At 35.1% G+C, this 12,084-nt stretch overlaps 1 protein-coding gene, 1 long non-coding RNA gene and 1 gene segment (V, D, J or C); 2 read left to right on the top strand and 1 right to left on the bottom strand.

The window, feature by feature from the left end:
• Positions 1–2,470: 2,470 nt before the first annotated feature.
• Positions 2,471–3,879, bottom strand: LOC141305217 (uncharacterized). The gene is made up of 3 exons (XM_073832449.1): positions 3,376–3,879; positions 3,068–3,210; positions 2,471–2,534 (listed from the first exon to the last, which is right to left on the bottom strand). Exons 1-3 carry the CDS (start codon positions 3,877–3,879, stop codon positions 2,471–2,473), a joined length of 711 nt encoding a protein of 236 aa, XP_073688550.1.
• A 1,797-nt stretch (positions 3,880–5,676) lies between these two features.
• LOC141305362 (Ig heavy chain V region 1B43-like) lies at positions 5,677–6,115 on the top strand. The segment is given in 2 exon segments: positions 5,677–5,719; positions 5,802–6,115. Coding segments are annotated over 2 exon segments (357 nt in total).
• Positions 6,116–11,230: 5,115 nt separating this feature from the next.
• On the top strand, positions 11,231–12,084 carry LOC141326001 (uncharacterized). The gene is made up of 3 exons (XR_012353850.1): positions 11,231–11,291; positions 11,520–11,574; positions 11,997–12,084. It is a non-coding gene; the product is annotated as an uncharacterized lncRNA (long non-coding RNA).

Below are 12,084 nucleotides of genomic sequence, written 5' to 3' on the forward strand. Positions count from 1 at the left end.
AAAAAAAGAAGCTAATGCACAGGTGCAAGGCACAGCTGTTAATGTTTTGACTAACAAAACTAGACGGTTTAACGCTTGAAAGGTCCACTAGTTTGGAGGGTGTTTCAGTGAGCTGTAATAAGCTTCGGCTATATATTCTCTTGGGTGTAAATGGTTTCGGGACCTGCCCCAGGGAATTTTCATTTTGACTCCTTCGAGTGGGCTGACATTTGTTTCTTTCTTTTTGCATTATCATACAGCTGTCTCTGTGTTCATGGAAAGATATGCCTTCTCCTGCAGGTGCAATTTCACATTATAATCTTTTAACGATTATGACATTAATAAATGTTAAGTAGTTATAAATGTTGGTATTTGCATACTTTAATAGGATGAATTTTATAAGTTAATATGATAAATAAGTAAATCATTTAAATTAAATCGGTTTGATTAAAGTTTAAATTTCTACCACAACATCTGCAACATTTGGACATTTAAATACCAAATAGATTGAAATTATATACTTACACCTACATTATTAAATTATTATTTTTTACTTTAAAAAAACTTTCAATAGTAATTTATTGTGTTATAATGAATACTTTGACAATAGGTCAATAATTGTCATCCACTTATAGAGTGGCCAAACATTATTGAATTTGAACAGCTACTATATTTAAAATAAACCATGTGAAATTATGTTGTTATTATTCATAAATGTATATTTAGAATGTAAATGGAATTACAGAAATGTAGGTCAATAGCAACTCCATCAAACATTTATATTTTATCTGTACCATACTCCCAATATTAATACAATTTGACAAAAAAAAAAAAGTTTGAATATTTTGAAACTACCTTTTTGTCTTTAATCTGTATGACGTCACCACCCTTCATTTGTCATACATATATGTGATCTGCACTGGATCTCATATGGGGTCACTTCACTGAATCCAAGATGTCCAACAACATGCTTTACCTTCTGTTTTCACTGGCCTTTGCAAGTGTGTGTCATAATGTGAAACCTTACACCATCTCACACTGTAACAGTAAATATTCACTGTACCTGATGTTATGTTCTTATTTCTTTTTTAATTTTTCAATTTTTCAATAGGAGTGAAAGGTCAGAATTTGGAGTCCATTTCTTCTGTATCAGTGGTAAAGCCTGGAGAAACTCAGAGTATTTCCTATAGAGGATCAGGATTTACTTTCGGAAGCTACGACATGCACTGGGTCAGACAGCAACCTGGAAAAGCGCTGGTGTGGATGGGCCGTGTTTGGGCTAATGGACAAGGACAAGACTATGCCAAAAGTTTTGAGAGCCGAATAGAAATTACTAGAGACAATTAAAAAAACATGGTGTATCTGAAACTGTCTAGACTGACAGAAGAGGACTCAGCTGTGTATTTCTGTGTGAAACAAGCACCGTGTCACAAACCTGTGTGCAAATCATACAAAAACGGGTTTAACACACTTGCAGTGTAAAACTGCAGTTCTCATCTGGGACAGTAGGTTGCAGTAGAATCCAACAAGTACAGTCGTCCACTACGCAGTGACTCGCATCACAATGCACAATCACATTTTCTTTTAAACACCTTCTCAACTTTTAATGAGACATTATATCAACATCATTATATTTTTCTATGGTTCTTAATTTCACAAAAGCTAATTTCACACACATTTTAGTTTATGTTAGGCTTGGTAATTTAATGAAAAAAAAAAACTAAATATGTACTGTAGATATAAATATTTCATACTTATTAAACATTAAAAGATATAATCAATGTAATAGATCTTAATAAGCTCTTCAAACACTGGATTCTGGTTATCTTTGTAAGTGTAAAGGATCATCTCAGTGATCGTTCATCATTTCCTCATTATGCATATTCAAAATAATCTATGATAGGCTACAAGTATTTATATCCTGCTGAGCCCAGTGAAGCTGTAGAGTCATATAACACTCACAAGATGAAGAATATACCTTTAATACTAATTTTGTTCAACCTAAACTGTGAGTTAATAAAGTGTGTGTCTATAATAGATAGCTAGATAGATAGATAGATGTGTGATTGTTTAATTTATTCTAAAAAAATCTTCTTTCTTTTGACAGGCCTGCAATGTCAAAAAATGGAGTCCATTGAAAGCACAGTTGTGAAAAGGCCTGGAGATACTCTGACTCTGTCCTGTAGAGGATCTGGGTTCAGCTTTGATTGCTGTGCTATGCACTGGATCAGACAACAAGCTGGAAAACCACTTGTGTGGATGGGTCTGGGCTACAGTGATGGAAGTGGATATAAGGCAGAATCCTTTAAGGCGAGGCTTGAAATCAGCAGAGATGATTCAAAAAGTATGATGTATCTGAAACTGTCTGGACTGACAGAAGAGGACTCGGCTGTGTATTTCTGTGCAAGGGAATCACAGTGATGCTAACTTATGTGGCAATTGTACAAAAACTAGTCACACTTACAGTTTAAAACTGCAGTTTTCATCTGTGTCAGTAGGGTTCAGTGGAACACAAGAAGTCATCCACTACATAGTGACTCACACAATCACAGAAACTACACGATAACACTCATACAGTAACACAATACTCACAATCAAGACACATTTGTATGCTTCCTCTTTACTTCACAAACACTCTAATTTATAGTTTATTAGTTTTGCTCCCTTAAATGAATAAAACGCTCGAAAGGGAACTATATAAAAATTATGTAAGTGTGTACATACAGTATAATGCACACATAAGGTCCTTTTTTTCTAAGCCTAGTGCTGATTCAACAAAATAAAAATCTGTGTGAAAGGGTAAATGTCAGTATACTTCTCATGAACAAACATTCAATGAAAAGACAAAGATGTACAGTTGAATGCAATGTTTAATAATAAGCGTTAAACAATAACAAGATTAGAATTCTATGAATACAATTCTAATATAAAACTAATATAGACAAATGTAGATTGCATAATATAGCCTCTCATATAGCTAGAGCTAGCAAGTTTTGCTGTTGATTTTTCATTGTGATGGATGGATCTGAAAATTTAAATGATATAACATGTTCTGTGGTTATAAGAAGAAGAATAAGAATAAGAATACGATTGATTAACAATTGCAGTGACAACAGAAACAACAATTATGGTGATGATGGTTGTAATAATGGCACAAATATTGGCAGCCAGAGCACAGCGGCTGAATTTCTTTGCTCCTTTGACATCTCTCCTATACTTCCTGTTTATTGCCTGTGAATATAAAAACAAAATATTTTTTTCCATGACATCTAATTGCCATTTTATCATAATATATGGCAAATATATAGCTCCTTGAGTAAAATAGTCAGTTTCTGAGTCAGTTTTGACCAGAGCCATTGCTTACAATGTGTTAGTAATTGTAGCTAAATTCCTTACCTTCAAGGAGCATATCAATGCAGCCATACCCAGAAACAGGCAGTTGCAGAAAGTGATGGTGAACACAGAGAGGCGTAAGTAGTCTTTCACTTTTGCTTGGACTTTGCGAGGACCTTGGAGGTTTTGCTGCATTTGGCGGTTGTACTGGATTTGGCGGTTCTGCTGCATTTGGCGGTTGTACTGGATTTGGCGGTTCTGCTGCATTTGGCGGTTGTACTGGATTTGGCGGTTCTGCTGCATTTGGCGGTTGTACTGGACTTGACGGTTCTGCTGCATTTGGCGTTTTGGATTTCTAGCTTTTGGACAAGATGGTCTCTTAGTCTCAGATTCTTCATCTTCTATGCCCTCCCCATTATCATCCTCCATCTCTAAATCATAACCATAATCCATTTCCATCTCCATCTCCATCTCCACATCACAAAAGTCTCCTTCTGGAACTTCAATTTCTGGAATTTCAATTTCTGGAATTTCAATTTCTGGAATTTCAATTTGAAAGTCTTCCATTGTCTGAACAGAATTATTCCTTAGGGTTAGTAACAGGTAGATGGTACCACATATGGCTCATATAATCTGATAAACACTTCCTGTGTATTTTTATACATGACTTACATAAAACCCCAAAAGCAGGAAACCTACATTACAGCCAATAAGCAGACAAGCCACAGCTGTGGTCTGCAGTGAATCCTGTGATGTGCTGTATAACGAAACTCAAAAAATGTTTTAGTTAAAGATTTGGAATGAATATGATATATTTGGAATAAATATCTAGGCTATATATTTTTATAGTTTTTAGACATTTTGTCTGCAGAATTTTGATGTTTATGTTTTACTATCCCTTTAAAGGTCTTACAGACATTTGTTAAACAATACCTCTTTAACTTATAACTGTCAAAATTATTACTGCCATTAAAATGTGTAGAATGTTCTTGGCCATTTTCTGAGTTGCGTTCAGTGGACATGACAGTCTGCATAATGCTGTGTTGGATGGTTATATGGTAGAGGTGACACACTGAAAAGCTGATTTAAAATGTAATTTTCTCTTCCAGAATACTACTAATACCAGACCTGACAATAAGTTAGTTACATTTATTATCAAAGCCTAAGAGTCTATAAACTGTAAATATAAATCATATTTATGCTACTAAATGGAAATATATGCCAGAACATGTAGACTGAAGACACAGCCGTGTATTACTGTGAGAGTCACAGTGATACAAAACAAGGGACATGCACAAAAATATCCACAGAGAGAGAAAAACAGAAAATTGTCATTATTCCCTAAAAAAATGAAGTTTTATTATAATAGTTATTATAATTAGTAGTAGTAGTAGGGTCTTTCCGTGTCAACTCAACCAGAGGTCCCCAGCTCAAATTTTTGATTTTGCTAATATTTATTCAAAGAAAGATAGACATATATAGTGATGAAAGCCAAAATATTAAATGTCATGGACAAATAATTACTGAGTAATCCTCTATTTTGTAGAGGGAGGTCAAAATGGCAATTTTCACCTTAGATTCAGAGTCAAGTTACAGGGGGGTAAAAATTACTTCAGAAAGATGGCAGCATCATTATCTTATCTTTGCACAGAGATTTGTAGTTATATTAGTAAAATATGTGCCAATGGTGAACTTTCAAAAATGGAAAAATAGCACCTTTCAAGTTTTTCTACAAAGTTTGCATGCCTGTAATTTTCTCTTCCAGAAATGCTACCAATTCTACCAAACCTGACAATAAGTTAATTATATTTATTATCAAAGCCCAAGAGTTTATAAACTGTGAATATAAATCATATTTATGATACTAAACAGAAATATAGCACTGTCAACCCCTCATTAGACCTTTACTGACAATAAATCAACATAATGGAAAAGTATTTCATGCCCTTATGTGGTAAAACATTGTGTGCTTGTTTGTATACTTGTCCTACATAAATACCAAAAAGGCTAAATTTGTAAACCTCACACATAACCTCATTTGTGGAGTGTGTATAGTTTCTAGATAAGCATACTATAGTGGTAATAGCAGGAAATGGTAGACAGAACTTAAATTAGCTCTCGAACAACATGCAGCCTTTGCTTGTAAAGTGTAGTTTATGAAATATGCTACAGTAACAGTTGTCTGTAAAGATGACAATAAATGCATGAAGCAAAATATCAAATCAGAGTATGCTTTGGCTTGTGATGAGATAGGATTTCCATGATGCAAATCTTTCATGACTCCTCCTTATTTATGGATGTGGACATACACAGACTAATTCTGCTGCATATTCAGTGCACAGTTAAGAGTGAAAATTAAACATCATGACTGTGTGGATACTGTTGCTGCTCTTTGCTGCAACACCAAGTACGTTATCAGGAAATACTACAATGCTGTTATTAATTTTCATATTTAACATGGTTTTAAACACATATGCTTCTTTCTCCAGGTGTCTACAGTATTGAACTCACTCAGTCAGACTCTAAAGAACTAAAACCTGGCCAACCTTTGAGTCTCTCCTGTAAAGTCTCAGGCTATTCATTGTCTAGCTGTAGCTATTGCACCCACTGGATACGACAAGCTTCTGGAGGACTGGAATGCATTGGAAGAGTTTGTTGTAGTGGAGACACATACTATAGTGAAAGACTAAAGAACAAGTTCAGTATCTCCAGAGACACATCCAGCAGCACTGTGACAATAACAGGCCAGAACATGCAGACTGAAGACACAGCCGTGTATTACTGCGCACGAGAGTCACAGTGACACAAAACAACAAGAGACATGCACAAAAATATCCACACAGACAGAAAACAGCAAGGTTTGCAGGCCTGTAACTCGTATTAAAGATAGTTTAATGCCCTTTTACATATTGGGTCTTAACAAACTTTTCTTTTGGCATCTTTATTTTTAATGCCCTATGAGATTCGATTCCAGAGATATTGGAACTTCAATATGGCTCCAGAAGTAAACTGTTAAAATGTACACATTTTCAGTGGTCAGAAACCAAATGTGGGTCAGTTTAAAGAAATATGATACTTCTCTTATTTTAAAGAGGAATGTCTGAAGAACAAATAATGTCAAAACTGGAGATGTATCTTGTTTCTTTCTGTCAACACCACTGCATTGAACATACCAGTCTGAGTGCTAGAAATATTATTTTTCCAAAGTTTGCGTGCCTGTAACTCAAGAAGTATTGCAATATGATTTTAGATTCTAGTAGTTAATATGTCCAATGTCCAGATTGTTGAATGTGACCCATATTCAATGGTCAAAATCCAATTGTTGGTCACTCTGTATACAGCTGATACTTATTTTATTTAAAGAACGATGTCTGAAGAAGAAACAATGTTGAGATTAGAATTGTATCTTGTTTCCCTCTATCAAAACAACTGCATAGAACATAGCTGTCTGAGTGCTAAAAGTGCACTGAAATGGTCAAGTTGAGGTACATTACCTTGCTTTCAGTAGTCTATCCATAAGATTCTATATTTGAATCAGTTTCAGGCTTATTTGGATGAAGAGATTTTGTTCATTTTTACAGCTTCTGAAGCTACCAAGAGTTCACTCGTTTAAACTTGTTTATTGTTATAAAATATGAAGCATAGTCATAGATCAAGCAGTATCTTCTAAAGGGCGTCTTTGGCAAAATCACTGATAGCACCTCAAACATTTAACGTTTTCAGTGGTCTGTGGTATGTGTACCAATTTAATGTGTAACGATTTACTCCTGGAGCCATATAAATTTTAATATCTCTGGAACCAAATCTCATAGGGTAAAAATAAAGATGCCAAAAGCAAAGTTTATTAAGACCCAATGTCTAAAAGGGCATTCAAATATCTTTAATACTTCTTGAGTTACAGGCATGCAAACTTCAGAGAAAAACTTGAAAAGTGCTGTTTCCCCATTTTTGAATGGTCACCATTGGCACATAATGCTAAAGATTGCTAAAGTCAACATATTTTACTAATACAACTACCAATCTCTGTGTAAAAATAAGATGACGATGCTGCCATCTTTCTGAAGTCATTTTTACCCCCTGTAACTTTGACTCTGAAAATTGCAATTTTGACCTCCCTCTACAAAATAGTGGATTACTCAGTAAATATTCATCCATAACATTTAATATTTTGGTTTTCATCACAATACATGTCTATCTTTCCTCAGAATAAATATTAGCAAAATCAAAAATTTGAGCTGGGGAAGTTTTTGAAATTAGTTTGATTTGACACAGAATGATCTAGTAGTATTACATTAAGTCATACATTCTATTGTACTAAAGTATTTATTTCTGTCACAATTTCTTCAAGTTAAACTGGACTTTTATTTTGATGGGTTGTCGGGAAGAGTTTTGTTTGTGTTTATATGACATGATGACAGTTTTTCTAAAATAAAATGGATGATTACTTCATTGATTCATATTGTTTCAGGTGATTGAAAACAGTTTACTTATTCAATCAGTTTTAAAATAAATGAAAATGTGCTCACATACACCCAGCAGGGCTGAATGATTTGCCGGAACTATTCAACATCATGTGGATGCAACTTGTACGATCAAGTACAAAAAATAAATTGCAGAAAAAGTTTAGTCTCCTGAGAAGTCCACATTAGACATATAACAAAAAAGGGAAAAGATACATATTCGGAATTTAATAATAAAATGTATTTCTCATCACTCAACACTGATAATAGTTTTGGCCCTTCAGTCACGATTGCACCTTGTGACCAGGGGTGCCGCTAAGGGGGGAAAAGTTAGGACAATTCTAAGGGCCCACGCCATTTAGGGGTCCCCAGAGGTCTGCTTTTGTGTGGTAGGGGGGGCCCAACCTCATATTTTGTCATAGGGCCCAAAATTGCGAGCGGCGCCCCTGCTTGTGACCCTCCCAATGCAAATCAAAACAACCATGAACGTCTGTTCAGTATTTATGTGCTGCTGATTGGATCTGAAACGTAACATCACCACTTTCAAGATGAAGAATGCACTCTGCTTACTGTTGCTCTCATTCATCCTACAACGTGAGTTTTCCTACATGTCTATTATCAGTTCTAGGATAAACAGATTACAAATAAAATCAGCCTTTTCAATCTTCTTTTTAGGTATAAAATGTCAAAGTATGGAGTCCATTGAAGGCACAGTTGTGAAAAAGCCTGGAGAAACTCTGACTCTGTCCTGTAGAGGATCCGGGTTCAGCTTTAGCTGCTGTAGCATGCACTGGATCAGACAACAAACTGGAAAACCACTTGTGTGGATGGGATATAGTGGCAATGCCTACTCTGAATCCTTCAAAGGTCGAACTGAAATCACCAGAGATAATTCAAAAAATATGGTGTATCTGAAACTATCAGGCCTGACAGCAGAAGACTCAGCCATGTATTTCTGTGCAAAGCAAGCACAGTGACACAAAGCTCTTGTACGGCTGAACAAAAACCACACTGGCTGTTTTATCTCGTTACTAATAGTCAACAGGTGGCAGCAGAAAATAAAAAAACTATCAAGTGTGGCCTAATGTGATAATATACCATCAATGGTGATGGTATGAAGTGAAGTTCACTATAAAAGCTCAATGCAACATGTTTAGATTTGTAGTAGCACTTACACATAGTGACAAACTAAAAACAAATTTTTAAGTTACCAGAGACTCATCCCAGCAAACATTGGTCCGACGGCGACGTCCTGTCCCTGGCCAAAAATAGTCGCGGTAGGACGACAAAATATGCAAAAAAATTTAACACAAAATATTTCTTAAAAATGCATTCAGATGCATTTGTACATGTCTACAATTATATGTGGTTGCATGTAAAGTTTTTACTTTGACTTTTAGCTGAGTGTAGTTCAAAATATACCGGTTGTGATTCGGTTGTGAAAGGACGTCCAGCAGGTGACGTCTTTTACACGTGCATTTATAGTCCATCGTCAACCTCTATAAAATCCTTATGAAATATGCAAAAGCAATTGTGCTTACATTCACATTCACATTGGCATACTACAGTAATTAATTTAAGTGCCCAAAGTAGTTTCATAAGAGGTTGTTAATAGACGTCCACTGACGTCCTTTAAACGTTTAGTAAGACCCATGCAAACCAGCACGGAAATCTTTATTTAAAAAACTTCCATTTGTTTTACATCTTGTTTTATGTCAAATTCTATTCACAAATTGCTTGTAGTTAAGTGTGAAATCACTGCATTTACCCATTATTCCACCAGTTTCCCATACATTACAATATGATTTAATTATTTCGTTTTTAATGATTAAATATATATAGGCTATATACATAAGTAAGTCACAATTTAAAGTCTGAGCTGGATGCAAAAACTGCTGCCAAGATGTTGTTACAAATTCTGGCGATATGGTATCTCTATAGCAGATTATCTCGAGATATGACAGTTTGTATACTCAAAATTCCAGATCAATAGGTGGCGGTAATGCATCTTTTTATGCTGGTTTGGCAAAATCGCCAAAAACACCAGAAGAAGAGGAGTGAGCCGTAACGTACACCAGGAGAGAGTTTTTTGAGTTTACAAATCATTAAAAATTCACCGATGGGTAAGTACATTTTGAGGTATTTTATTAATGTATTTTATTTTTACTTGTTTTACTCGGAGGAACCAAAAGCAAGTATAAGCACACTGTCAAGTTAAATTAACTTGGGCTAAAGTTAGCTAGTATGCTAAAAGGTAATTGCTGCGTCCCAATTCGCCTACTTATACTACGCCCTAAAAGTATGTACTCTTTTTGTGAAGAAAAAGTACATACTTTTGAGTATGTAGCAAAATAGTAGGCAAGCTTTGGGACATACTACTTCGTCATAACTGCTTCTTTAACGGACGCTCTGTTGCTTAGTTACCTGAATCCTGTCACTGTTTAAACTGCCCTGTCAATCATCACAGTTAACTTAACATTATCTACATTTCGTTTAAGGCACGTTCTTTCAGGAGTCTTTCATGCCGAGAACTCTGCTTGCGTTTGCATAATTATGCATTTAAACGTTAATGACCAAACCTATCATTATAAAAGTTCATAATGTTGCTGCACATGAAATATAACGAGGATAACATTTAAAAAATATATTTTTTATCAGGTTGCACACTGATTATTTATCACTCAAACCCCTTTCTCTACCTGTCCGTTGGTCGCGCATATCCTCCATGTTTGTAGTTTTTAACACTTTTTATGCGTGTTTGTAGTTCTAATCGAATCCTCGTTCACCGCGCAATGTGTTGTGGGCAATATTAGCCGTTAGAGTGTGCATTGATCCGCACTTCGAATTCTGAAGTTATGTAGTAGACCATCCGGGAATCTTTGGAATACTTTTTTGAACATACTACGATTTGGGACATACTAATTCTATTATCGAATACTATTTAGGACGGATAGTATGCGAATTGGGACGCAGCAAATGTTTAATGCTATGGTCTTTTTTAACCCTAAAAAGAAACTCATCTGTGGCATATATACATATATATATATATATATATATATATATATATTTCTTTATTATTAGGCAAGCTATAAAAGGGAAAAAACAATAGTTAAATGTATATATGTACTTTGACATCAATGACATGCAGCACATAAGAGCACATCGGTTGATTAAACATGTTTAAAAATTAAATTAAAAAGTACTACTCAGATGTAGCATTCTGAAAGTTTATTTCTGAAAATAAATGCAATGAAAGACTGTGATATGTTAAAACTGTAGGAGGAGCTCAGGAACAATTCACTGAAATCTGTAAATTAATTTGAGCATGGCTGACTTCAATAAGTGCTTTAAAAGTATTTTGTAATTTCAGATTTGCTAAACATGTCCTCTGACTATCAAAGAAACTGGAGATGTCGAAGGGCAAGAGTTGATGCCTTAGCGGAAGAGGACAGCAGCCTGCCTTGGTGTTTTACAATTTCAAATAGGTGGAACCAGATAATTACCCCATGCCATCAGCAAGTAAGGAATATTATATGGTGTTTGAAACGCAGGCCATTTATGGGAAATTCATTAAAGCAAAGTTTGCAAACAGTCCGTTTGTAAATCTTTTATTAGAGGTACAAGTAGTTGTTTATCGATAATCTAATGCCAATATCGATACCATTGTTTTTGTTTGCTGTCAATTCTGTCTTGCTCTTGATTTTTCAAAACATTATTACATTATTTTGATTGTGGTGTCACTTTTAGGTTCAGCAACTGTCCAGAGTTGGCCGAATGTCAGTCAGAGACTGTGTATGAACAGGTATGTATTTACCTAGCATTGTTTGTGTGTTTTGCTGTCGTATTTCAGAAAAAAATGACAATAGTAACAGTATCCACAATAATAACCTCAACCTTTGGTAATACTATAATTCTGTCACACACTATATCTACTTATATAATTGCCTGTTTTTGTGTTGAAGTTGTAATGTCTGTGCTAAATCAGGTTGTTCGTAGGACTTAAAACAAGATATAAAAACATAATGTTAGTGTAAGAAATGAATGAGTCATTACTTGTCACAAAAACTTTGGATAGGGATAGAGCACTTATTACATGATAGAGAGTGGTTGTGAAAGTGTATGTTTTAACACTGCATGCAATTGGCAAGCTGCACAGTACTGCTAATTTGTAATACTGATCTTACAATGCATTTTAATATTATGACTGAATCGTTTATTTCGCAGAATCATGTCAAATGCCTTAATGGCAAAATTCAACATGCAGGGTGGTGGCCAGCTGGAAAAGGCTGCATTCAAGGCTACACCTTTATAA

The sequence above is a fragment of the Garra rufa genome, chromosome 1 (assembly GCF_049309525.1).
Source record: "Garra rufa chromosome 1, GarRuf1.0, whole genome shotgun sequence".
Classification (NCBI taxonomy): domain Eukaryota; kingdom Metazoa; phylum Chordata; class Actinopteri; order Cypriniformes; family Cyprinidae; genus Garra; species Garra rufa.